Here is a 26819-nt window from a genome sequence, read left to right on the forward strand (position 1 = left end):
TGAAAAGCTGAACATGCTCCAGAAGTCCGGAAAGCTGTAAGCAGGATGTTTGTGCATGTGTGTGTGTTGCTGCTGCATGTACTTGAGCTTGGACGTCGGCGTGCGTCTGTATGATTTCTTCTTTTGTTGTGCGTGTGTGTGTGTCTGTGTGGTGTCGTGCGATGTCGGGGTGGTGGTGGTGTTCCCCGCCTGGGCTCTTTCCTGTTTTCTTTCCACTCTCCATTCTTTTCGCGCGCAGCCATCTCCCTCTCTAGGTGCGTGTGCAGCACTCGTTGTGTCTTCTGTTTTCCTCTGTTAGTTGGCTCGACGCTTCTGACCACGCGTGCGTGCGTGCACGTGCGGTTGCAGATTCTTTTTTTTGTTTTCCTGTCTGCGAGACTCCCCGCCTCCTGCGCAGGGCGTACTCGCCAGTTTCAGCGTGTGGCTCATGGGTGCTGGTGTGCGTGTGTGTCTGTGCGCTTCGTAGACTGTACACGCGGGCACATCTGTGTGGGAACCGAAGACTTTAGTGGAACACTTTGCGAGCATCTCTGTGTCTGTATGTGCGCTTGGGTGCGCATGAGTCTCCTCTCTCGTTTAGCCTCATTCAAGTGTACGGCTAGATCGAGAGAAGGTGGGGCGATTCGTGGGGAGGGAGACCAAGGGAAATGTAGAAGGGCAAAGGGAAGGAAAGATATGTGTGCGTGTGGTGTGCTGCGCTGTGCTGTGTAACGCACATAGATGGGTAACCCCCCTCTTCCTCACCACGGGGGAAATGCATGCAAGGTTTTTGCTTGTGCCTCTGCCCTCCCGCCCTTCTCCTCGTATCATCCTTGACCGATAGGTGTGCGTGTTGCGGCGGCGGAAGTGGCGACTGATCAGGAGCCGAAAAAAAACAAAGATAGCCGTGTATGGTGCACCGTTCGTTCCTCGCGTGTTCACAAAGGGTGTCGTTGCCGCCGCCTCTGCTGTTCCGCTTTGCCCATTGGCTTCGATACCTGCGGCCAAATGGCTTCACTTCTCCGTCTCTCTCTGTCTCCTGTATGGCAACCGATGCGCATGGCACTGTCTCCCCTTCCCGTGCTCCCTTCCCTCACATCTGCACTGTCCTTGTACTTGTGGCGTCTCCTCTTCCTCTACTGCTTTGCTGTTCTCTTCCCTCGCTACCCCCACCACGTGTGTGTGTGTGTGTCTGATGAGGCGGGGGCATATAGCACGCCAACGTAGCGGAACAACTGCATTATTGCCAGGGGCGTTAGTGTCATGTCGCTCGGGACGGCAGCCATCAGCCTCGCTGAGGTGCGCTCCGTTCAAGATGGCGTGGCGAACGACGTACGCGAAGATGGGCGCACGCTGCTGCAGCGCCGGCCTGTACACATCACGGTCCGGACAAGCCCTTCTTCCCCGGCTGCTGCGGCCGCCGGTGACGCGCAGGAGAGCTACAACGGCAGCTATGTGGAAGTGAACGCCAGCGGCACGGTCGTGTTGGCGGCTGCCACACCATCGGTCGTGGACGGCTGCGCCACTGCCGGCCCGAACTCTAGCGCTGGTACAGAGCATGAACGCGCGTCAGACACAGGCAAGGGCAAGCTGCACATCACCATTGACGCCGTGCCGCACGTGCTGGACGCGTACGCAAGCGCTGTTGGAGGTCGCAACGTGAGCCGCTACCGCCGTGACTATCTCGCCTTTTTGGCCTCGACTATGCGACAGGTGTTCGGCGCCGCGCAAGTGGAGGTGCAGGAGCAACAGGGCGTGGCGGAGGCTGAGGTAGTGCAGGAGGAGGCTGACGAAGGCACTGGCAGGGCGTTCACGGCATCGTCGTCGTCGAGTCCGTCAGCTGGCGCAGCTTGGGAGGCGCCAGTGGCAGGGAGCAGTGGCGACCATATGCTGAACGGCTTCCCTGCAGCGGACTTGTACGTTGGCGAGGGCTTCGGTTTCATGATTCACGTCGACGTGCACGTCCTGCAATCCAGCGGTGGTAACCTGTTCACCGCCATTGCGTACGCCGTCCACGCGGTGCTCCGGTCGCTTCGACTGCCGGCGGTCACCCTGCACAAGGCACCAGGAGACGGCGCAGGTGTGTCCGTCGAGGTGGATCGCTCGAAGCCGTATCGCAAGGCTGTCAGCTGGGCTCAGATGCCGCTGCTGTGCGTGCTTCTTGTGTCGCCGACTGGCCACTGCGTCGTGGACCCTACCTTACGCGAGGAGTGGGCCATGCCGCAACAGGTGCATGTGGCGGCTGGCGCGAATGGCCAGGTGATGTACTTCCGATACCAGCAGCTTCCTTCGCGCCGCGGCAACGCGTATCAGCTGCAGACTGCTGAGCCGTCATCTGCCACGGATGGGTGCGCCAGCTACGTGGCACCGCCGTCTGCGCTGAGTGTGACCGACTGCTGGTCTATTTTGTGTGACGCGGTGCACATCTGCCAGGCAATGCTGCACGACTGCGAAGAGGCTCTGATCCACGGCGAGAACGCGTAATAGCTCAAGAAGGGGGCAGCAGGCGTATCGACGCGCATGCAGACGGGCTGCTCAGCCCGTTACCACCGTGCAGGCGTTTCCTTTCCCCTGTTGCTATCCGGTGTGTAAAGTAACATCGAATAATCGTGCACACACAAACAGATAGTGACACGCACCCATAGGGGATGGGCGTGAAGGAGGAGAACATGGTACGCGAACTTCGAGAAGAAGGACGGGGGAGGGTGTACGGGGGAGCGAGCGTGTGTGCACGCATCGACACACACACACACGTGCGTAGCTCTCTGCATGGCAAAATGACTGCACACCGATCGCAGGGAGGCCATGCGACCGTGCCAGGAGACACCTTATCCGTCAGCACGCAGCATGTGCGCGTGTGAAATGTCGTGCGTGTTGACATCTCATCCCCGACACCGCAAACCGCTAAAGGTGCCGCGCCTCACGTTTCGTGCTACAACAGTATGACACTGCCACCACGTACAGTGCACGGCATCGTCGCTCTTTCTCACATCTCCCCTTTCTCTTCACTTCACGCAGCGGTATCGACCCCCGCCCTCTCTTCGCTTCCGCATACGTTTTACGTGCTCACGCACCTGCACGGTAGACAGCACGGCCTCACTAAAGACTCGCCCGCAGCCGCACACAATTGTGTTGAGGCCCACATACTGCATCCCTCTTTCTCGCTACAATCTCCCCGTACTCACACACACACTCACTCACACACACCCACACCCGCAAGCGTGCATGCTTACATCATTCGTTCTTTGCGTTAGACTTCCCTTCCCTCCATAACTCGCTTCACGACTTCACTGCCTTTTCTATTGTTTTCTTTGGTGCCTTCGTAGACTCTACATCCTCCATCGGCCTCTGCCTCTTTTTTTAGACGCACACGCGTGCCACACTCTCTTCGCTTCTCCTCTCTTGTGTGCTTTTTTTTTCCACTGCCGTGCTGCTTCGTGGGTCTTTGTGTGTGTGTGTGTGTGCGTGGGTACGCGCGAGGGCATCCGATTAGAGGAGTCCGACAAGGTAGCCAGCACACAGACAGACACCTACACAGACACACGAGTCGTACAGCCAGCGCCCGGTAAGCCTCCGCCATTTTGCCCGCCTCTTTCTCTCCACCATCCCCGTCATCGTTTTTTTACCTACCTCCTTCTACGGCATTCTCGGCAGACAGGCGAGAATCCACACAGACACACAGGGAGAGGGAGAGAGAGCGGGGGCAATCTTCAACACTGCCACTGCGGTCTCAAACCATCAGCACCCCTGTCCTCCTGCCGCTCTCGCTGTCTTTTTCTATCTTCAGTCTCTTTTACTTGTGCACTCCATAGACTAGATACACAGCCCCTCCTCTCTCACGAGCACCACCGCATCGCTCTCTCCCTGTGCGTGCTTGTCCTCCCGTCCTTCGCCTTTTCCCTCCGTCTTGTCGTCGTTCTTCTTTGCTTCTCCCTAGACTCCTCTCTCGTTGCCTCATCACCGCTTCCCCCCTCCCCCCACACACACCCCGGACACACGGACGCCAGCAGTTCTTTATACCCTCGCCGCCACCCTCCTCCGCTTTCTTTGCACCATTGCTGCTGTGGCAGCTGCTTGCGGCTCCCCACTCTCATCTCCCTTCCCCGCAGATCACTGGCATGTCGTCTCCTGCTGGACTTCGCGACCTGGGCCGCAATCGGACCACGACGCAGCGCGCCATGGTGGCTCGAAAGGGCGCAGCACCGCCGCTGCACCGCACCGCTGGCCGGGCTGCTGCTACTGCTGCGACGTTTGTGCGGCCGCCGCGCGCCTCGCCGGCTGCTGTGCCCGCGCCCGCGAGCTGCGGCACTGCGGGTGCACTGGAACAGGCGCCTCCTGCTGTTGCTGCCGTGCCGTGCGCGCGTGGCACTGGACTGCCGACGGTGGGCGCGGTGCCGGTGCTGTCGCTGAACTGCGAGGCGGAGCGCGGGTGCGCTGGCGTGGCGCCTGCGACGGTGGCCGCGACGATGGCGCCCGCGGTGCACGTGGCGGCGCCGGTGGCGCAGCCGGTGTGTGGGACGCGCAGGCTTTCGGCGATGCCTGCTGCCGCGCTGGTGGAGGCGTTCAGGGCGACGTGCGAGGGGCACGTGGCGGACGTTGCGTGCACGCCGCAGGGCAAGACGCTGCTGCAGGCGGCGCTGCGGACGCAGCGGTCGGAGGTGCTGGACTCCGTGGTGACGGAGCTGTGCCCGCGGCTGCGCGACGTGGCGGTGGACGTGCACGGGTGCCACGTGCTGCGGACGCTGGTGGAGGCGTGCACCGCGGAGCAGACTGAGGCGCTGATCGGCGCGATGCACGCGTCGGTTGTGCTGAACATGTGCACCACGTCGCAGTACACGCGGCGCACGCTGCAGTCGCTGTTCGAGCGGCGCGAGGTGGACCTGTCTGCGGTTGTGCACGTGCTTGCGGACAACGCGGGGTACCTTGCGGCGACGCAGCAGGGGTGCATCTCGCTGATGCGCGTGTTCGAGCTGTGCGACGCGGCACAGAAGGCGGAGCTTGTGCGCGAGCTGCTGCCGAAGTTGGCTGCGCTGTCGATGGATGCGTTTGCGAACTACATGGTGCAGTGCACGATCGAGCACAGCGATCGCACGACGGCGGCGCAGTACGTTGTGACCCACTTCACCGGCAACATATTGCAGATGAGCTGCAACAAGCACTCCAGCAACGTGCTGGAGGTTGTCCTGCGGTGCTGTGGCGAGGTTCCGGCGGTGCGGCGCCTTTTTCTGGACGAGCTGGTTTTCAACCCAGCCGCCCTGAAGGAGGTGGTTGGCGACCTGTACGGGAACTTTGTGGTGCAGGCGCTGATCAGCGTTGTGACGAACCCGATGGAGTTCAAGCGTGTGGAGGACCGCCTGCGCCCCGCACTGGTGGGGTGCCAGTTCGCGCCGAAGATCGAGGGGAAGCTCAAGGCGAAGCGTTCAGGCCCGCCCCACACGGGCGGTGCGGTGCACCATCATCCCTACCCGCAGTCGCACCAGCAGCAAGAGGAGCCGCGTACCGTGCCATGCCGTGCCTACCTGGATGCAGAGCCTCGCGAGGCGTACAGGGCGTGCGCGTCCGCACGTTCGTCAAACGCATCAACAGGCGAGGCATCGGCGTCCACGGAGGCGAAGTATTTCCGCCACTTCCCGTACGAACTACCTCGGTTCGTGACCGTGCCCTTTAACTCGATGGGCAGCAGCGCAGGCGGCGTTTTGTACGGCCACCCGTCTGCTGCGCGCCGCTACATGCAGCAGCAGCTCCAGCGGCAGCCGTTCTCACAGTAGTCGCTCCTTGCCGCGACACCACGTAGTAGGCAGACGTCCGGCTCTGTCTGTCTCTATTTCTTTCCTTATTCCTCCCACCCTTGGAGTTTTCTTCCGGAATTTATGACTCCCAATCCACCACCACCTCCTCCCCCCTTGTTTTTATGTTGGCATGCTGTGTACTGAATGCTGTCTGGCCTTCCCTGCGCCACCACTACGTGGGCCCGGTCGCACGCACGTGTGCATGTGCGCATCTCTGCGCGGGTGTGCGCGCGTGTCTATGCATGGTGGCGCGGGGAGGCGAGAGAAGGGAGGGATAACAGACACGAGAAAAGGAGAGACAATGGTCTACGCACATGTGTATGTACACGCACCGATACACACACGTATATATATCTATACATACATACATGGGAGCCTATGTACATCTATATACATCTATACACGTATATTGTATATATACAAGCATGAATATGGTATGCATATATATATATATATAGATGTGCGTGCGTGTGTGTCTGTGTGCGACAGTGTTTCTGTATTCATCTCTGTCTTAACACAACGATTTACGTTGTTTCTTTTGTTGTTGTTTTTCTCTTAAGCTTATGTTTCTCTCTTACTGTTAGACATCCTCACTGCCCGTTCAAGTATCGCTCAAAACGGTTAGACCCCACCCCGACTGTTCCGTCCTCTACCGTCACGACAACCGTTATCACACTTATGGCGTTTATCCACGTCTACGCTTTTTTCTTTTTCTTTCTTTTTTTCACTCCTCCGCTACCTCTGCTGCTGCTCATTCTCCTCGGCTGCGCCTTCGTGTTGGCCCGTTTTGCACTATGCTGGCTCGCACGTGCCCCCTTTCCCCGTCCCCCTTTTTCCCCGTGCAAATTGCCGTGCAAACTTCCCTACACGGGGAGAAGGGAGGAGGGGGAGGTGAGAGAGAGAGACCTTTGACCCCCCCTCACCCACCACACTCCCCCCTCCACCTCAGAAGAAACAAACAAACAAAAAACACAGACTAACATCGAACACATGTTCTGGTGGAGTTTTTCTCTTGTTGTCGTTGTCGATGCCTCGGAGGCGTGTTACGCATTTCTCCCTCTCTTCATTTTTTTTGCGTTTTCTGCCTTTCTCGTGCTTGCGTGCGCGTGCACTCCATGACACTCGGTCAGGAGGATGCCCCTGCACACGTGTTTATTCGAGCACATCGACCAAGACGGTTCACGAACTTTCGCAGAGCACACGTGCTCCGTCGTTGACCAATCCCCCGCCCTCCCTCCCTCACCCAGTGATGAGACCCTCGATCAGACACGGATTGGCTTAGACAGGCCAATACAGGTCGAAAAAAAAAGGACAAGGATTGACGCACAAAGAAAAAGTCCAATCACCCTAAAATACACAGACACTACTCCAAAAACAATCAAGTAGAATATAATGCAGATACTGACGTGTATGTACCCTGAATACATAAGAAAAGTTGATTTTGCAAGCCTGCCTCCTCCTCGTCTCCCTTCCCTCCGCTTGTACCATGGAAAGCGGAGGTCCACGACTCTTCGAGGGAGAAGACGATGAGAGATCACTCGCAGCCTCCATATGAGTGGACGACCTGTCACCGCACTCTATACCCTCCCAACCTGCTTATGGGTTGGGACGTTGCCTTCTCTCGCACATCATCGCGGGTGTGGGACAGTTGGGAGAGGGGAGAAGGGGTGTTCTCTCAATTTTGTTTGTGCTCGCGCTTGATGCATCTCTCTTGCACTTTATTCCGTCCCTCCCGTCCCTCCTCTCTCGCGCTTTGCTTTTTTTTCGTGTGGCGTCCTCTGCTTGTCTGCACTCTTTGACCATGTGCCACACGCTACTGGGACGGCCCCGGTTTTCTTCTCCGCTTTCTTTTTGTTGTAATGCGAGCGCACGTGTGTTGGCGCACTCTCTCCCCGGCATTTGCCGAAAGAACTGGTGCAGGTGTCTCTGTGTGTCTGTCTGCGGTATTGATGTGGCCAGCTCGACAAGCTTCCCCCGCTCTCCTCCTGTGATTCACAGGGGTCCTCACCCACCGCGCTTAGAAAAAGGGACACAAGCACGTACATGTATGCATGTAGGGATGTGAGGTGGCCCTCACCCAGCGAGACAAGAGCGCGAATCGAATGCGCTCGCACACCTGCATATGTGAGCCGCACCGTAACACACACACATACACACACACACACGCACGCACACGCGCACGCACACGCGCATAGACATAGAGACAGGCGAAAGAGGACTCGACTTCAACAAAGTGAACGAAAAGGCGTCTTTGGGCGTTGGGTGAAGAGGATGGAAGGTTCGGCGGAACGCGGCTCCCCGGCACGTACCAAGCGTACGGCCACCGCCGCCACCAATGGCACCCCCACATCCTCGTCCCTCGGCATGGCGTCTAGCTTTCTTGTGCATCGCACTGCTCACGTGTCAGCCCGTGCGGCCACGGGTGGGCCAAGAAGTCCCGTTTCCTCGCAGCAACCACCACTGCTATGTCGTGTCTCCCCATCTTACGCCCGATCGCCCTACGCCTCACCTGTGGTCGCACACACGGATGCGACCGCCTCCTCGTCCGCACCACTAGACGATGCGTCGCGCATGCCTCTCGATTTACTGGAGCCAGCAGCGGCTCGCTGGGCGTCGACGGCGGGCCGTGGAGGTCGTCGGGCACCTCGCGTGCGCAGCACTCTGGGTCCGCAGAGCGAAGTCGTTGACACCGGTGTTTTCGTGTGCCCCAACACAGTTGTGGCTGCCCTCTACTCAGCTGCACCAGGACGTGGCCATGTCGTGGTGACGGCCGAGTCGGGCGGGTGGTTGCGGGTACGCGAGCAGCAGACTGGCGCCATTCGCCATCAGCAGCAACTGCGCGATGGTGGCGAGGTGTCGTGCTTGGCGTGGGCGTCAGCAGCTGACGACGCAGCGGTCGCGCCGTTCGGCGCAGTGGTAGTGGCTGGTCAGCTCAGCGGACTCATCAGCTTCTACGTTCTGGTCGGGGAGTCGCTAGTGGAGCTGCCGTCCGCCATGTGTGTGTTCCACGAAGCCCCGCTGCTGAGTTGTCTGCCGCTGCGTGCGCCGGCCTCGTCAGTGGAGACAGCGTCGACGGTACCCGGCGCCTTCGTGGGCGCGTTGCTCTCGTTGGACGCCGACGGCGTCGTGGCGCTGTGGTGCCTGCAGATGGCTGAGGCGGGCGAGGGCGCCGGTCGAGGGGGTGAGGCAGACACGCGGCTCTCGGTGCTGCTGCTGGACTCCAGATACGCTTCTCTGTCGCCGCCTGAGCGTTTTCTGGGCAACACGAGGGTTCAGGATGCCGAGGAGGCATCGCTGTTCTCACCGTTCCCGCCGGTGGTTATGACGGCCGCCGCTCTCTCACACCCGTCGAGCTCCCCATGCTGCGTGTTATCGACCCACCGCTTTGTGCAGCAGCACCTCTCTGCGGCCGGTGCCCCAAGCCACGAGGACGAGGAGACGGATGCGCAAGGGAGCGCCGTCGTGTTTCTCTCCCACTTCACAACCTCTGCTGCCGACCCGAACGCCACCGTGCTGGCGGCAAACAAAGGCACCTCGACGAGTTTGGAGGAAGGGGCACCCATTCCAGACAGCGCGCAACCCCGGCTCTGGAGGGGGTGGGAGGTGCTGCGTGCGTATCGGGTGCCCGTGGCACTCTTGCGGCAGAGGGGTTGTGGGGCCGGCGCTGCCTCCGCCGACGCTGCACATGTGGAGGTGGCTATCACCGCCCTCTGTGTCACAGGGAGTACTGTGCCGGCGGGGCAACTATGGGCTGGCACCGCTGACGGCCGTCTTCTCATTTGGAAGGCACAAACAGGTCAGTTTCTGCGCTGCCTGTGCTCCGCCTCTGCGGCACCGGTGCACAGTCTGACGAGCGTGCCGTCGCCCGGTTCACCTGGGCAGGCGCTGGTATGGGCGAGTCAAGCGGATGGCAGCGTGGTGGCGTGGAGTGCAGAGACGTTCAACGTGGCGGAGGTGCTGCCCGTCAGTTACCCACCATCTGGCCCACTGGAGAGTGGGAGGGGTCATGCAGAGGACTCGGTGAGCGGCGGCGATCCTGCGAACGTGGTGGTGATGGTGCGCGACGCCGTCGACCTCCTGCGTGCTACCCGCCACCGCTGCGCTCCGTCGGCGTCGTCGGCTCCGTGGCGTCGCGGCTGTGGCTTCACACTCTTCGTGAAGCCTATGGATCAGGTTTGCATGCAGCGCGCGTGGTCGGTAGCCACCGACGGAACTGTGCGTACGTGGCTGCTTCCCACCGGGAGCGCAAGCGCGGACGGTGCTGTGACGGACACGGCACCAGTGACCGTTGTTTCTACACCGACAAGCAACGCAGATGGTGCCGCCCTCGCTGCCTCGTTGGACGTCTACACCGTCCAGTGCTACTTGCAAGACCGAGCCGACGCGTTGGTGCGTGAGCGGCAGGCGCAACGTCTGGCATCGGAGGCCCAGCAGGAGCAGCTGCAGATTCTGCAGGAGCGCAACAGCGTTTTAGCTGCCGCGCTGCAGCAGGCGATCAGCCGTCTGGAGCGGGTGGGCGTAGACGCGCTTGTGAGGTCTGCGTCACGGCCAGGCTCGTCTTCATCCACTGCGTCGTTACAGAACGAGGACGGCGCGAACGAGATGCTGGTGGAGTCCACTGCTCCTTCACCAGGCTCTCTCGCCACCACATCCACAACCACCCTCGCTGCTGCCTCTGACGCAGACGAACAGATCGTCATGGCAGCACAACCCGCTACCGCTGTCGCGATGCCGGAGGCCGCACCGCCTCCACCACCGCCCCTGGCGACGTTGCCACCGATGGCGCGGATGCACTTGCAGACGCTTCAACAGCTTCTGGAGGAGCTGCACACCAAGCTCGAGGAGAGTTGGAGCCGCAACGATGCTCTGCGCGAGGAGCTGCTTGTGTACCAACTTCGCACGCTCGATCTGGAGGAAAAAACGGGGCTGTGCGTGCGCGCGATTGCGGCCGCCGAGGCTGATGTGGCGGTCTCTACAGGAGGCGCAGAGGGGCAAACCAGTGCGACAGGAGAGGTGGCAGCGACGGCAATGCCCACGCCTGCGCCGCCACCACTGCTCCCCTCGTTGCATACCGCTACCTCTCCCTTATCCGTGGTTGCTGACAGCAGCTACGCACAGGAGGAGGATCGCGCGCACAGCGACCGTCCGCAGACGCCACCACCCCTGAAAACCGCTCACACTCCTAATGCGACGCGCGCGGCTGCCATGGATAGCAGCACCCCGTCTCGCGTGCCTTGCAGCCCGTCTGTGGAGGAGCTGGTGCACTGGCGTGTTAGCCAGGCGCGACCGCTGACCCCGCCGCCGCCGCTATGGATGCTACCTACTGAAAGTGCCTCCTACACACCCTCAGTGAAGCCACACGCCACATCCCCATCGCCCGTTGAGGCGAGCCTGAGGACCTCTACCGCAGCAGAGCGCTTCTTCAAGGCTGCATCCGCCATGTTGCATTCTTCCACGATCACCTGCGGGAGCGCAGCGAGGCGGGAGGGCAGTGTTGCGGGTCAGACACGCGTGCCGGCGCCACCGCTGCTGCTGGCCACCGCGGAGGAGGACGTGCAGGCCGAGGAGGACGACTACGCGGGCGGTGACGGCGAGGACGAGCCAGCTCTGTTGGAGGCGTGGTGCACAAGTGAGGGCGATCTCAGTCCGATACCGCGCCCCGGCTTCGCAGCTGCTGGTGGTGGTGTGACATCTACGGACGCGTCCGCCGTACGCGGAGGCCCGCACGAGCCGTTGTCGTCCTCGCTCTTCTCTTTCCCATTTACGTCGGACAACTTCTCCGCAGAGGACACTGCTGGCGGTGGCGGCGGTGCCGTCGACCGCCTTGGTGCACCTCGAGATGCCTGGCCACCCACACGCGGGGCGGCAGCGTGGACAATGCCGGCGTCTGCTGCAGGGCGCGGCAATGCAACGACGGATTATGCGTGGGCACGGGCGCCGGCGGCTCCATCTCGCCGAACCGGCTCGCTAGCTACTGGCAGTGCACCACCAGCAGCGGTAGGAACTGGTGTTGTTCGAAGAGCACCGATGCGGTGCCCAAGCACAACGTCCGCCGCGGCGTCGCCGCCACGCGCCTTTCGCTCTCCAATCATCTATCGACAAACGTAGGGCATCCTCTGGAGGAAGATCGAGACTGAGAGCAAGGCGAAGGGGAGGGGGGAAGAGGGGGGGACCAGGATTGCTGCGGGTGGCGCAGACCTCCACCGATGCGACCTCCCTCGCCCGTTCGTGCGTTGGCGTGTGCTTTTTTCTTTTTGCGTGTCTGTCGAACTTGTGCACGTTGCCCCTTTCACGTCTATGCTTTCGTTCTCTGGTGTGTGTGTGTGTGTGTGCGTGTGTGTGTGTGTGTGGCACGCCCACGTCTGCCCTTCCGCGTGTGACACGACGAATGCCCGCAGAGATGAAGGCGGCGGTAGTTGATAAGGAAAGAAGAGCGGGTTGCCACGCCGTTGCAGGCAGCGTGCCAGCGCACCGGCCGGTAGAGGGCCGCAATACACAATATGTTAAGGCACATACTTGAATGATGTTTCTGGTGCCACGGCTGTGCACACAGCGGTCGTTGAGATAATGGGCGGAAGAACGACGTGGGCTCGAAACTTCTCGATTGTTTCACTCCCGTATACTCTGCGCGTGTAGACGTGATGATCTGGCGCTCGCACAGTTGACGATACGTCTCTCGGCCCATCACCACCTGGAACGACTCGACGCGGGCACTTGTCCATCTCTGCATGTGCGCACACTTTTCGCTCTACCTCTACCAGCTTCCGCTTCCCCACGTGCACACACACACACAGAGTGGGGGTGGGAAGTGCGGAGTGTGATGGAGGAGGATCACGGACGTCTGCGAAGCGAAGAAGAGGGGATGGGATGAGAGGAGTGCAGCGCGTCTGCGTTCTTCAGGGCACGTGCATGTGCGCGTGCGCAGCTCCATGCACCACGGCTGTGTGAGCAAATCGTAGACGTTTTCGTCGTGCTCTCCGTTGTCAAGGATCACTCACCTCCTTTGGATTATCCTCTGTCTGCCACGGTCTGCAGCGGATGCAGGCACCCACACTCCCGCCCGAGGAGGTATACGACGAGACACTCACACGTGATAGCCAGATCAACGACTGCGCTCTCCGCCTCTCTCGTGCCAACACCGCTAAACATATCTTTCTTTCAACGAATTTTACTTGGTTGCTGCAGGTACAACCCTAATTCGGGGGAAAGGGGAGAGAACAACAAAGCGAGGACAGCCTTAGACGACGTTGGGGGGGGGAGACTTGCCCTGTTTTCAGAACTCCTCGTCCGCGCGACCGCACTCCTCGCTTCTTCTTTCCCAATGCGCACCACACCCGTGTCCGCTTTGACAGCGGACACAGACATCACTTGTGCCACCGGCAATGGTGGCGCGAGTGAGTCGGCGGCTGGCGGGGACGCGTCCTACACAGCCAAGGCACAACACGCCCTCTCCCTCTTCGCGAACCTGCAGGCAAACATGCGCACCTCGACTTTGCCACAGTCGTCCGAGTCGGTAGCGCACGCAACCTCGGAAACCCGAGCATTGCCGGCGACGCTGCATCGCACCACCGCTCCGTCCAGCCACAAACATGCGCTAGACACCCATGGCCGTCTGACCTCGTCTACGCCTGCGGCAGCTCCCAATGCTGATGCGGCGCGCTTCAGCAGCCTGCACAGCCTCCAACGCGTTGGCAGCAGCGGTAGAGCCGACGACGGTGCCGGGCTGCAGACGTACACGGATGCCGAGCTCGAGTCTCTCTCGCCACTTCAGCTGCGTCAACAACTGCGCGTCGCTGCAGCGGTGACCCAGCGTCTTCACCAACGATCGCGACGACTGGAGAACGAAGTGGACGCATGGACGCACAAGTACGCGGAGCTCGAGGCCAAGGCGGCGGGAGTACGAGATACTGGGGAGAAAGAGGGGAGCGCCAAAGAGCGCGAGGCGCCCTCGGCCTCACGACTAAACGGTGCCCATTCCTGTCAGCCCACAGTGTTCCCATCGACTTCGAAGGCTGCGGCACCTGCGACTGCCTCGGCTGAGGTCGCTGCGGCTCAATCGCGTCAGTTAGAGACCGAGGTGAGGCGACTGGAGGCGCACAAGGAGGAACTGACAAGGAGACTGTACGCGGCCGAGAAAACCGTTCGGGAACTGCGGGAGGAGCTCCGCGTTGCGGGGGCTGCTTCTCCTGTGACTCCCAGCCCAGCCTCGTCGCCGCTCGGTGCGGTCAACGCCACCAACTGCGAAGGCGCCCCTGACAAATCCCGGTCCGAGGCATGGAAGAGCGGGGCAACGGCGGCACCACCGGCCCAGGTGCCACCGAGCCAGAGGGATGCCGAAACGAAGAGCGAGAGGGTAGACCGCTGCAGCGACGGTACCGCTGATGGGGATGCGGCTGGTGACAAGTCGGTCACTCATTTGCGCGACACCGTGCGCCAGCTGCAGCGCCGTCTTGATCTGTCGGAGGCGCGCGCCAGGGAGGCGATGCAGATCCAGCTGGATGCGGTGTTGCTCCACCGTGAGTCGACTCCGTCCGCGGTGGCCCTTGTGAACGTAGAAGTGCAGAAGCTCTTCCAGCTGATGCAGCAGCAGCTCTTGTCGAACGCGGTGCAGCATCAGGCGGAACGAGCCCGCATGAACGAGCTGCTGTACCGGTTGCAATGCCAGCAGCGTGCACCGTAGAAGAAGTACGCGCAGAAACAGACATGCACATACCCACGTGTCTGTCAAGGAGTACCGGTGCGTGCGCGCGTGTCTGTGCGTACGCTGCGCCTCTCTCCGTCTCCGTCGGCCTTGCTTCACCCGCTCTCAATTCACTATCGTAGACAGTGCGCCGAAAAGCGCATATGCAGGCAGACACACACGCACGCATTACGGTGATGCGCGAACTCTTCCTGGAACATGTGTACGCACGCACGAGGAGGCGCCACACTGTCGCCGTGAGATGGCATTGGCATGCCAGCCATGGTTGTGGGCTGAGCCAGAGTGGAAGGTGGGGCGGGGGAAGGCGGCCACTAACGCATGGGCACTACCCCTGTCACCCCCTCTCTTATCTCCCTCCTCTATGTTTGGGGCCGCGGTGGCGTGGTACCAGCGGCACTGATGATGAATGGTGATCTTTGGCTCACCTGAGCACTCATGCATCAATGCATGCTTAGTTCACTCTCCGTCACGACAGCGCGCACTACCGCCATCATTGAGGAATAGCACGTCGCTCTCTCTCTGCCCCCTTTCTAGGTGCTGTACTCCGCATCTTCTCCCCTCCTGGGTCCCTCCACCCAATCCCCGCTTGCCACCCTGCAGATCGTTGTCTCTCTGTCTCTGCCCCTCTTGCCCTCCTTCTGTTGCCGCTGCGGCTGCTGCTGACGTCGCTGCAGAAGTTATCCTACTCCCTCCCCCTTGCTCAATAGCCGTGCACACACGCGCCCCTTTACACAGATACAACGCACACGGGGACACGTATCCGCGCTACACAGTGGCCCTCTTCCCTCCTCTCCCGTCCGCCAAACAAAGCATGTCGAATCGGGTTATTCTGCAAACCTTCGACGAGTACCAGAAGGCACGCGTCAAGTTCGTGCAGACGATCGCAGACTTGGCTTCCAAGCCAGCTAACATCGAACAACTGCAGCATGCGGGTGTAATGCAGCTGCTGCGCCCACTGCTGCTCGACAGCGTGCCGTCGGTGCAGCAGTCCGCCGCACTGGCGATTGGCCGCCTCGCGAACTCTAGTGAGGAGATGGCCGAGAACGTCGTGTCTGGAGATGTGCTGACGCAGCTGGTGTACTCGCTTGGCGACCAGAATCGCTTCTACAAGAAATCTGCCGCGTTTGTCCTGCGCAGCGTGGCGCGGCACTCTCCGCAGCTTGCCCAGGCTGTCGCCGACAGCCAGGCGGTGGAGGCGCTCGTCGGCTGCCTGGAGGAGTTTGATCCGACCGTGAAGGAGAGCGCCGCTTGGGCGCTAGGCTACGTCGCCCGCCACAACGCAGATCTCGCGCAGGAGGTGGTGGACAAAGGCGCTGTACCGCCGCTGGTGCTGTGCGTGCAGGAGCCGGAGCTGTCCCTGAAGCGAGTGGCGGCCTCAACGTTGGGCGATATCGCGAAGCACAGCCCAGAACTGGCCCAGTCCATTGTTGACCAGGACGCTATCACCCACCTGGCGCCGCTCATCGCCAGCAGCGACGCGAAGCTGAAGCGGCAGGTGTGCCAGTGCTTGGCGCAGATCGCCAAGCACAGCGTTGAGCTGGCGGAGCTGGTCGTCGAGGGCGAGATCTTTCCAAAGATCTTCCTGCTGCTCGCCGACAGCGATGAGGTGGTGCAGAAGAACGCAGCAACGTGCATTCGAGAGATTGCGAAGCACACACCAGAGCTGGCCCAGCTCGTGGTGAACGCCGGCGGCGTGGGCGCACTGGTGGAATACACCAGCACAACGAAAAGCAGCACGTGCCTTCCGGGCATTATGACTCTTGGCTACCTCTCTGCCTTCTCCGAGACGCTGGCGCTTGCCGTCATCGTTGCGCACGGCATCGTCCCACTGGCTGACGCGTTGGAGAAAGAGCCCGAAGACCACATACGTGCCGCCGCGGCGTGGTCACTGGGGCAGCTCGGCCGCCATAGCGCCGATCACGCCAAGGCGGTGGCGGACTGCAACGTGCTTCCTCGTCTGTTGGACGTGTACCTCAGCCCCAGCAGCTCCGACGACCTGCAGACGAAGAGCAAGCGCGCCCTCAAGGCTATCATCCAGCACTGTGTCTACCTACCCGCCCTAGAACCGCTGCTGCACCCCGATGCGCCGCAGGACGTCCTCAAGTACGTCTGCGGTCAATATGCGAAGGTGCTGCCCACCGACGTGGCCGCGAAGCGCGAGTTCGTGGCGAACCGCGGCTTGGCCACGGTGCAGCGCATCAAGGCTGAGCCGGGCAGTTCCTTGGCCGAGTCCATCCAGATCATCAACAGCTGCTTCCCGCCGGAGATTGTAGAATACTATTCGCCAGAGTACGCACAGACGTTTATCGAGAAGATCGAGAACTACCACGTGCAGCAGCACTAGCGGGGGAGGAGGCGTCGCGGATGCTCAGCGGGCCTTTCGGCACAGTCACGCCCATGCACGCTGCTCGTCGCGCACGCCCTCTTGGCTTTCAGTGTTCCTCCGGTCATTGCCTGCTCTGCTGTGTCGTCGGTACACGCCGTCGTCATCGAAGTGCCCCCCTTCTTCGCTGCACATTACTGTTTATATACACGTATGCATGTGTTGTCCGCCACCATAGAGTTGGCGACTCTTCTGTGTTGTTGGGTTGGCCGTTGACGCTTGTGTTTTGTGTTGGAGTGCGTCTGTGTGATGATGAAGGAGAGGGAGGAGGAGTGGTGATCCTTCCCTCCCCTCCCCTCCCCTCCCCTCCCCCTTGTTGCCACAATGTACATATACATGATGGATATAAAAAGAGCGAGAGGCAGCGAGAGAGAGAGTGCCAAGAGGCGCGTGGCCTTTACCGCTTCCCTGAGTCGTTCTTTCGCCTCTCCTGGCATTGGCGTCTCGCGAAGAGGCTTGGGGAGAGCGGGTGCAGCCGCGCACCGGCCACGGCGGCTGGTGCCTCCTCTCCTCTTGGCTTGCTTCCTTTTTCTCTTTTACTCTTTCTGTGATCGCTGATGTAAGTCAGGAAGCACGTGCGCGTGTCTCTACGTCTGTCTCACTCCCCTCAGCCGCCCCCGCTCACAGGCACGTGCGCAGATACACGTGATCGCTGCATCTTCGGCTCTGCAGCTGCTCACCTCTTCGGCCCTCTCTCACCGCCTCCTCCCTCTCCTCGTCCTGACGCGCGACGTGAGAAAGGACGAAGGCGGCAAAAGCGCGGAAGGGGGGAGGCGGTTGAGGAGTCGGAGGAAGGGGGTGGCGGAGTCGTCTCCTCCCTCACTTTGAATGGTGTTGTCTGTGCTGTGCAGTGAGCGGTGCGGAAAGGAACGCAATGAGGAGTTTAACAAGCGTGCGACTGGTCGCGGTGTGTGTGTGTGTGTGCGCGCCGCGCGAGCACTGCTGCGGCAGCCGTTACTGGAGCTGCCACACCTCCTCTTCCCTCTCTCTTTGTAAACGTATGCGACAGTTTGGGGGATGAGAGGGGGAGGGGGAAGGGGCACGCGGTATACTTCTGTGCGTGCGGCGCTAGTGATGAGACACCGAGGCACCAGGGTCACGCTGCACACCCTCAGAGGGTGCGTGCGTTCGATGTGGCTGGCACAGTGACAGGTGCTCGTGTCAACCAAGCTTGGCAGCCACAAGAGACGAGAAGCGCATGATGCGCCGTTGTTTTGAAGCGCTCGCCATTTCCAGCTTCACCTCCTCCTCATCTCTTACGCTGAGTTCTGTGTTGCTCTCCTCGCACCCAACACGCACGCATCCATGACATCACACACTACAAGGGCAGCTCACGCGTGTATGTGGGTGTCTCTCTGTGTGGCGCGTGCGTCAGTGCTTGCACTACCAACTCTCCTCCCCCTTCTCCAGTGTCGCGCCACCGTTCATCGTTGGCCCCGGCAAACCTAGCCGCGCACACACCGATATACCGACACACGCACAGGCGCACACACAGAAACAGCTTCGCCGCAGCATCGCGTCTGCAGATCCGCAGAGAGAGTGTGTGCCGAGGCGGTAGTGTAAGGGAGGAAAAGACGACACAGTCACACGCGGACCCGCCCCCTCCAGAGACACACGCTTCAGTGCGTGCTAGTGTGTGTGTGTGTGTGTGGAGATCAGCGCCGGTGTATGAGACCGGCGCTCCCTCAAGGGCGTCTTACCTCCCACCCCACGCGCACTCGCTCCTCGTGCACAACTTCCCTTCCGCGCTCTCTCTACGACCGCACTGGTCGGACAGACACCGAAACCTAGTTTGCCTTATTTGTCCCTTGAATGAACCCGCCGGACCCCCCGTCGGTCTACAGCGCGGAGCCGCTGCCCCCACAGGCGCAGACTGTCGTGACCACGCTACCGCCCTTCCACTGTGTCTCGCGCAAGAGCGGGCGACGAGGGGAGGAGACGATGGCCTTGACGATGGTGCCGGAGAGCGTCGCTGGATACGCTGCAACGCGTGCGTTGCAAGCGCCACCGCTCATTCAGCTCGACGATACAGCCAGCGGTGCAAGCGCCGACTCAGCATCGCTGTCGCCGGTGACGCTGCATGTAAACTGGAACAGATGGGGTGCATCTCTGCCGCCGATAGGCTACACCATGTCCCAGCGAAATGTCAGCGAGGCACCAGCCGGCGACGGCGGCGGCCAACAGAGCAGGGAGCAAGCATCCCATCAGCACGGCGGAGGGGACGCCGTGGCGGAGCAGGGCCGACCGTCGGCCACCTCCCCGCTGCCCGAGTCTGCTCACCGAGGGAAGCGGCGCCGCACGGAGCACATCAGCTTCACCTCGCTGTTGAAGGAGGTGTTCATGTATCTTGATACAGTCGCCTCGACACAGCAGCAGCCCGATCACGGATGCATCGGCAGTAATGCAGAGGAGGACGAGGAGAGCAACCTCCAGCAGATCACCACCGTTCCGTCGTACACCACCGCTTCACGCTACACCTCGGCGAGTCCTGCCATGCCCCATGGCGCCAGGGCTCGCAACGACGATAGCAGCGGCCCCGTCGCTGCGACACCGGCGGCGCCGGTGTCTGTTGATTTGGCGGTTCTAGACACGGCCCGCGTGCTGCAGCAGTGCTGGGAGTACCGCGGCTCCCCACACGACGCCTTCGAGCCGGTTCGCCTGCTGTCCCCCATCGCGGTTCATCTTCTTCTCACCTACGGCCACCACACTGTCACGCACGACGGCCAGTACGTGGTGCTGCGCGGTGGTGCGGAGCACCTGCCTTGGGTTGGGTGCCTCTACAGCATCCTGCTCACCTACGTCTACCGCCACCGTGTCGTCCCAGCGACCACGGCGGCTGCTGGCAATGGCGAGCGGTGTGGAAGCGCGGCGCCGGCGTTGGAATGCATCTCACGCCTCCTCCTCCTGAATTGCCACAGCTTCGGCTGGCTGAACCACACCGGCTCCGGTGAGTACGAGTGTAGCCATCGAAGGCTTTACCAGGCTCGAGAGGCCCTCCTTGCGCTCCTCGAGGATCCGCGCTACACGGCTCTCGGCCGCCCTGCGGGGTGTCCTCTCTGCGCCTCGTCCATGGTGGGCAGTAATGCCTCGACGCTGATACTGCTGGGCGACACAATCGTGATGGAGGGTGGCGTCCCATCGCTGGGGCTGGCGCATCCGCGCGACACGTTCACGGCGCACTACCAGTACGGCCGCGGCATCGCTTGCTGCGTACCCGAGAAAGGCGGTGGCCTTCAGCTGGACGCCACTGGTGCGCCTGTGGTGGCGGGACGCGGCGCGTATACGCCGATCTCAGGCTCGGGACTATGCGCTGCCCACCGCGAGCCGCCACGGCCAACAGTGATGCAGGCCAGTTGCGAGCGGCACCGGCATCTGCGTGAACAGCATCAGCATCCCGCAACATCATTAGGTGGCTGCCTGGTGGAGGAGGACTCTCCCACTTTGGTGCGTCCTGGCGGCCACGGCCACGATGGGCTGTGGTCCAGTGTGCGCTCCGCCTCCTCGTGGCTGAGCGGCACAGGCGCTGCCCCCTGTCGGCTGCCGCCGGTGTGCTGTGGCGTTTGCCGAGCTCTGGGGGTGCTGGGCCAGGCAGTGCTGTTGGGCCCTACAGGGCCCCTCGTGATCCACCTGCAGTTCGACGAGCGTGAATGGCTCGGCATGAGCGCCCGAGCAGTGTCAGCAGCCACGACACACGCCTGGCTGTCCGCCGCCACCGCTGATACTACGGCGGTGTGCCCGCCACCATCGTCGCACTTGGCATCCCAGTACGCTTCCCATCCAGCCAGCGCTCTGGCAGCGGCCTTGTACGCTGTCTTGCAAGGCGAGAGCACCGTTGGTCTCACCGTGCAGCACTACCACGCTTCTCTCGGAGATCACCGCATCAGCTCACCACATGTTGGCGACTCTGTCCCACTCGCCGAGTTTGTCGAGTGGTTGGTGTGGCTCCTGAACGCCCCGCCACCGGCCCTGGTTGTGGAGTGGCACCCCTCCACTTCTACCTCAGCTAAAACCACCACCTACACCACTCACAGGTGCAGAGGCGTTACACCGAACTCGTCGCGTGCTTCTGGGGTTGCCGGTGGTTCGCAAGCGTCGCTCTCGTCGCCCTGCTCCCCCATGGCACATCCGCACTCACCGTTGGTCCCATCTCGATCCTCGGCTATCGCGTCTCCGAATCTCGTGGACTTGTGCGCCACCACGGGCGGCTCGAACTCATCCTTCAAGGTGACCCGCGTCTACGGCAGCGACGAGGGCCACGCAACCGCCTCACTGTCCACGGACCACCAGCAACACGACGACTACCTAAACAACTCCTCCGCATCGCACGGGGCCACCACCACCTTCGCGCCGTTAGGCATGTTGGCCCAGCCCCGGCGCTCCACCGTGATGCAGCTGCTTGAGACGTACAGCGACGTGGTGCAGAGCCGCACGGGCGTGCCTACTCCCCCCGCTGCCACCTCGTCGGTCCCCTCCGTTGGCAAGGCGCGCACTCTTCCATTCAGTGACGCCAAGGGTACGAGTGGGCACATCACTGAGGCGATGAAGCCGCACCTCCTACTGGACTGGCTGCTGACGGCGCAGGAGTCGTTGCGGCCCTGTGAAGCCACATTCCTCTTCGACGGGGTGGAGCGACCGCTGGTGCTGGCGAAGGAGCTCGAGGTGGCAGCCGAGGCGGAGCGGTTACTGAACGCGAGTTCTGTGGCGACCTCCCTGCAGTTTCGTCCTCGCACCGCACGCCTGTGAGACGGGGCGGCGCTGATGGTCACCTGCGTGTTGGCGCAGCCCCCTCCCCCCTTTCTCCCCGACTTGGGTCCTTCTCGCACCCCTCGCAGCTTCACTGTGGCCACATGGGGTCGTGCCCCTGACGCTGTTGCTGATGCCACTGAGAATGTTCGCTCACCGCAGGCACCGCACGTGCACATAACGAGCGAGAGAGAAAGGCATCGACACACACACGCACACACACGAGCAACAGACAACACAGGGGTGCCTACCTGCTGTCCCGCCGCATCAAGTTTACGCATGCGTGATGGCGAAGGAGTAACAGTGATTGCGCAGTATACGCCACCGCCGCATGCCGGCGCCTTCGTTCTTCAAGGGGTCCTCATATGCTGAGGCGCAACTGCTCCCCTCCCCCACGCGTCTCCTCCTCTCACCTCACGGCGTGTGTCCGTGGTCACAACGGCGCCGAACTGTCCGCAGCATAGACGAGAGAAGCGCACCCCGATACAGCGACGCCGGAAACGCACACGCATTCTTTCTTTTTTTTACTAACGGAGTTTCTCTCTTGCGCTCACGCCCATCGAAGAGACACCTGCACACACGTACAGGGAGGCCGCCGCTTACAGCCTCCTCCTCCGTCGCCGTGTGTAGATGCGTGTGGTTTCGCGCGTGCGATCTCTCACTCCTCCTGCCGCACCAACAGGCAGACGCACACGCAGACGAGGCATTGATCTGTCCACGCCTACACGTGTCCGTCCCTCTGTTGTCGCGGTAGTTGTGGCACCTAGATTGATCCGTGCACATGTCGTAGAGCCCACGCCCATCCGTCCTCCCCTCCCTCCCTAGACACACATACACACATACACAGATACATACAGACAGAGAGAGACCGGCACCGTGGCCATGGCATCCCTTCTCCGTCGGCTGCGCTCCTCGTCTCCGTCGCTGGTGCGCGCGGGCGGAAAAGACGACGCCGCGGCAGCCGACGTGTTTCTCGTGCAAATTATTGCATTTGGGGAGGTCTTCGCCATCCCCGTGTGCAAGACGACGCCGGTCACGGTGGTCCTGCGCCACGCGATGGAGGCGGCGGTGACAGAGGAGCAGGCGGCGGAGCTGGGCAGCGTGAAGGCGACGCTGTACTACAAAGACACGCCGCTCCGGCTCGATGCGGCAATGAAGAATGTCCCACGCAACGCTGTCCTCCACCTGCACTCGAGTGTGTTTACCACCTCCTCCATTGTCCGCGATCGTCGGGATGGCGTGGTGTCGATGCTGCCGGACAGTCGCCGGCGGGATGCCAACACGACGGTCACGGTGCGGCCCTGCCTGCGGAGCAAGAGCGTCGCCGGCGGTGGCTTTGAGGGCTCCGGCACCCCCTCCTCTCACCGACTCTCGTCTGGCTTTGCGGGCCTTTCTTCGGAGGTCAGCCCTAATACAGAGCGGCAGGAGAGCCCCGCGGGCGCGAGACTCGGTAGCAACTCCGGGTCTGCCTCCTCCGCCTGCCACGAGGTGGGGCTGATGGGTATGGCGACGCTGCCGTTGATGTCTACCGCCCCCGTCGCAGCGACTACGGAGACCGGCGTCGTGGGTGAGGCGCGATACTACTACTTTGTTCCCTGCACAGGTGCCGTGACGCGAACTCCGATACAGCTGCTCAGCACTCCGAACCGCACCGCGTCAGCGCTGTCGCTCATGGCGAGCGGCCGTCGCGACAGCGCCGTTGACTTCGCGAACAACTTCCGCTTCCCTCCGGCCGGTGTCAGCCCTCTCGACACTGCCGCCATCGCCGTGGCTGAGCCGTTGTTGTTCTCCCCTATCCCTTCGCCCCCCAACGCGGCTGCCGTCGCCGCCACCGACCGCCTCATCGGCAGCAGCGACAAGTACTTGCTCGTGTACCTGCGTCTGCCGCGCGACAAGGCAGCCGCCTGCATGTCTGCCGCCGCCCTGAACGCTGACCGCAATGTTCTCGCGGAGGCAGTGGGGGTGGACGAGGTGCCGGTCGAGGCACTGCTGGACGCGACCATGTCGACCGTCGCCACCACCAAATCCCGTGCCACCAGGGCGTGCGCATACCGCCGTCTGCGCGTGCTGCGGGACTTCCCGGTGGGCACACTGCGCGAGCTGTTCGCTATGGCGGCCGAGCACCGCCTGCACGTTGCTCACGTCGAAGTGGAGGATGAGCAGAAGACCTTCCGCGAGATGCACGTGACGCCGAACACCGTCTTCTACTTCAAGAGGCGAGTCGAGGCAGGCAGCAACGCAGGGACGGAGCTGAAGAATCCCCAGCGCTCTCTGACACGCGAGCGCATTTGCGAGCACATCGCTGCCACCGTGACGGTGCAGCAGCCACAGGAGATGGCGAAGGACAACAGCAGTGGTGAGAGGCGCCCCATCCCTTGCCACATCGAGCCGGTGCGTCCTTCGGTGGACCGGCCCGTCCCTTCCGCCTCTGCACCCGTGCTCTCCGGCACTGCGCCGAGCTCTCGCGCCCACAACCGCAGCCAAGGCAGCGCCAGCATCAGCACCACCTCCAGCGCCCTCTCCATTCAGGTGTGCATCAGTGCCTTCAACGAGGGCATTGCGCACAACCTCACCTACGGCGCAGGGCAGCGCGTCTGCGTGGCGGACGGCAGTACGGAGACGGCCTCGGTAGCTGCGTCCACGAACCGGCACGTCGTGGAGGGCCACGAGCTGACTCTGTCTTTTGCCATGGCCGCCGAGGAGGCCGCGCTGCGCACTGAGGCAGAGACGACGGCGCATCAGCAGTTGTCCCAGCAACGACACCGCAGCACAGAGCGCGACGACTCACTGCCTGCCATTTCGCCAGGGGATATCGAGGCGGCGGAGACGGAGGAGTCGTGCATCGACGTGGACTGCTGTTTGACAGACGAAGGAGAAGAGGCAGCTGCTGCCCCACCCACTGCGGCGTGTCGTGCTGCTGCACCCCAAGCTGCTTCCGTGCCACAGGGCACTTCCACGGCTGCCGCCGCTGCTCCCGCCGTAGACGCTGCGGCATCGCAGCAGACGGCGAGGAAGGCGCATCTCTTGCACCGTCGCTCCCCAACCGCGGCGGCGGCGAAGGAGAAAACGCGCAGCGAAGCACTCCATAGCGAGGAGGAGGTGTTGCCCAAGGGGAGGCGGGCGTCGATGCTGGTGGCTAAGATGCACGCCCTACTTGAGCACCGAACCACAAGCACCCCGGTGTCCGCGGCCCTGACCCCACCCCATCACGTTGGCGAGGGGCCGCAGCCGCTGTCCGCGACCGATGCTCTGCGGCCGGCCGTCGTCGCCAGTGAGCCGCTCGATCCGTTCGCCGCACGCGCCGATGAGCTCCCGCTTCGTCTACTCCATACCACTGACGAGGCAGCCGACGCAAAGCCGAAGCGGAAGCCGTCGAAGGAGTCGAACGAAGAACCAGCGATTGGCAAGAGGGCAACGCCGTCGTCTGATGGCGCCCCAGCGGTGAGCCGCACAGCCCCGACGGGGCCGCCGATAGCGAAGATGAAAGTTTCTAAGAGCGCCTCGCTCTTTCACCCCGTGCGACGGATGTCGTCACACGAGCGCAGGGCGCACGGTGCCATCGGGTCTTCCTCGTCCGGCAAGGATGCGTCCATCACCACCCCGCTCGCCGCCACGTCGTCGTTGACGCCGTCCGCCTCCGAGGAGGTCCTGAAGGTATCGGGACGCGACTCGGCGCACCTCAGCAACACGAAGAAGTCAAAGGGACCAGTCGAGACAACGCCAGCTGAAACCACCGCCTGGGTGCCGTTATCCGCGGCGAGAGCAGCCGCCACGGCCGAATCGGCGGAGCAAGGTAAGACGAAGGTGGGGAACACACCTGGGCGACCGAAGGTAATTCCAGAGAACGGCGGCCCCTCACGCGGTAGTGGCGCGTCGTACAGTCAACGCAATCGCCGTGCGAGCGCGAGTGTGCCGTGCCAGCCTGTTGCCTTCCTAGGCTCCGATCCTAGGCAAGCATCCAGCATCACTTTGCCCGCCGCAACGGCCCCAGCTGCTGTAGACATCAGCACAACGCTTGAACCAGCCGTGCTCAGCTCCACACGTGTCCCTACCTCACCTGACTCCCAGACACCTGTGTCGATCCTCGTCTCCTCCACGCAGCAGCAGCGCAGCGGCCGGCAGAGCAACAGCTGCACCCCCGAGAGCTGCTCACTCGAGCACGTAAACCCGACCCCATCCGAGTGGCGGCGCAGAGAGGAGAGCGGGCCCCCAGGGTACAGTGTCGAGAGTCCCAGCAGCGCGCATCGGCTGCGCATCACCCTCAGGGACCCGCAGAACTCCACGCGCTTTCACTACGGCGTCCCCGTCGAGCCCGACTGTCCGGTTGGGGCGCTGCGGAAGTGGATTGCGGCCATGCAGCGACCGAGCAGCGCAGTGGGCGAGGGCGTGCTGGACCTGCGCGACGCGAAGCGCTACGGCATCTTTCTGGGCGACAAGTACCTGCCCGAGGCGGACTCCGTCACCTTCGCTGAGGTGACGTGCGGTCGAAACGACAGCGTCTTTTCCATTCGCCCCTTGTAGCGACCGCCGCTGCGTCACGGGCGCACAGCCGGCTGGTGGTGATGCGAGTCTGTGTGGCTGCGTATACGTAGTGGCTGAGGCGATACTTGTGATGCATGTACGGTACACACGACCTTCATGGCATGCACCCCGCCCCTCCCGCCCCGCCGTCTCTCTCCCTCGCCCACCCGTCGACGCCCATGTATGCTCACGCGTTGCTTTCTTGCTGATGAGTGAGCGAGACACAGAGATGTGCTGCGTGCACAGTGCCACCCGTACGCACCACCGAACGCTGCGCACGGATACCTCCCTTGCCTTCATTTCTTTTCTTTGTGGGTTTCTATCATCTTCCCCCCCCCATCCGCCCCTTGTTCCCATCGTTCTTATTCGGTGATGTGGTCAGTGCCGTGGCCTCCACGATTGCCTGTGCTCGCGCGCGCGTGTGTGTTGGACAATGCCAGGTGGGTTGTGTAGCTTCGTGTATGTGCATACCTAAGCCGTGATGACTGTCTTCTTCTTTCCTTTTGGTTTCTTTACTCTGCCGCCTCACTAACACCATGCCGTGCCGCCTGCGGCTCCGCTGGCACTGGTGTACCCCCGCCCCCGCTTCTGTTTGCTGTGAGGGCATCCAACCCGGCGGTGTGCCCGATATGCTACGCGAGACTCGTGAGTGTCTCGAGGCATACACCTCGTTTCACGCCATGATCTTGCATGCAACGATCCG

The 26819-nt window shown here is 62.0% G+C and overlaps 8 protein-coding genes across 8 annotated transcripts in view; all 8 read left to right on the forward strand.

Moving 5' to 3' along the window:
- Positions 1–40, forward strand: part of LMXM_20_1350 (putative coatomer beta subunit) — a gene marked incomplete at both ends in the record, with an annotated part of 3000 nt that extends 2960 nt beyond the window's left edge. The window contains one exon of the mRNA XM_003875148.1: positions 1–40. This exon is cut by the window's left edge and continues 2960 nt beyond it. Within this exon, the coding sequence (XP_003875197.1) occupies positions 1–40 (40 nt within the window).
- Positions 41–1242: 1202 nt separating this feature from the next.
- Positions 1243–2463, forward strand: LMXM_20_1360 (RNasePH-like protein; the record flags this gene model as incomplete). Its single annotated transcript, XM_003875149.1, has 1 exon — positions 1243–2463. The coding sequence occupies one exon, from the start codon at positions 1243–1245 to the stop codon at positions 2461–2463; it is 1221 nt and encodes a 406-aa protein (XP_003875198.1).
- Positions 2464–4445: 1982 nt separating this feature from the next.
- On the forward strand, positions 4446–5747 carry LMXM_20_1370 (putative RNA-binding regulatory protein; the record flags this gene model as incomplete). The annotated part of the gene is made up of 1 exon (XM_003875150.1): positions 4446–5747. The coding sequence occupies one exon, from the start codon at positions 4446–4448 to the stop codon at positions 5745–5747; it is 1302 nt and encodes a 433-aa protein (XP_003875199.1).
- A 2385-nt stretch (positions 5748–8132) lies between these two features.
- LMXM_20_1380 (conserved hypothetical protein) lies at positions 8133–11876 on the forward strand (the record flags this gene model as incomplete). Its single annotated transcript, XM_003875151.1, has 1 exon — positions 8133–11876. One exon carries the CDS (start codon positions 8133–8135, stop codon positions 11874–11876), a length of 3744 nt encoding a protein of 1247 aa, XP_003875200.1.
- Positions 11877–13089: 1213 nt separating this feature from the next.
- On the forward strand, positions 13090–14448 carry LMXM_20_1390 (conserved hypothetical protein; the record flags this gene model as incomplete). The annotated part of the gene is made up of 1 exon (XM_003875152.1): positions 13090–14448. One exon carries the CDS (start codon positions 13090–13092, stop codon positions 14446–14448), a length of 1359 nt encoding a protein of 452 aa, XP_003875201.1.
- An 832-nt stretch (positions 14449–15280) lies between these two features.
- Positions 15281–16813, forward strand: LMXM_20_1400 (putative axoneme central apparatus protein; the record flags this gene model as incomplete). The annotated part of the gene is made up of 1 exon (XM_003875153.1): positions 15281–16813. The coding sequence occupies one exon, from the start codon at positions 15281–15283 to the stop codon at positions 16811–16813; it is 1533 nt and encodes a 510-aa protein (XP_003875202.1).
- Positions 16814–18793: 1980 nt separating this feature from the next.
- Positions 18794–21595, forward strand: LMXM_20_1410 (conserved hypothetical protein; the record flags this gene model as incomplete). Its single annotated transcript, XM_003875154.1, has 1 exon — positions 18794–21595. The coding sequence occupies one exon, from the start codon at positions 18794–18796 to the stop codon at positions 21593–21595; it is 2802 nt and encodes a 933-aa protein (XP_003875203.1).
- An 882-nt stretch (positions 21596–22477) lies between these two features.
- Positions 22478–26116, forward strand: LMXM_20_1420 (conserved hypothetical protein; the record flags this gene model as incomplete). Its single annotated transcript, XM_003875155.1, has 1 exon — positions 22478–26116. One exon carries the CDS (start codon positions 22478–22480, stop codon positions 26114–26116), a length of 3639 nt encoding a protein of 1212 aa, XP_003875204.1.
- Between the last annotated feature and the right edge of the window lie 703 nt (positions 26117–26819).

Source organism: Leishmania mexicana, chromosome 20 (genome assembly GCF_000234665.1).
Source record: "Leishmania mexicana MHOM/GT/2001/U1103 complete genome, chromosome 20".
Taxonomy (NCBI): domain Eukaryota; phylum Euglenozoa; class Kinetoplastea; order Trypanosomatida; family Trypanosomatidae; genus Leishmania; species Leishmania mexicana.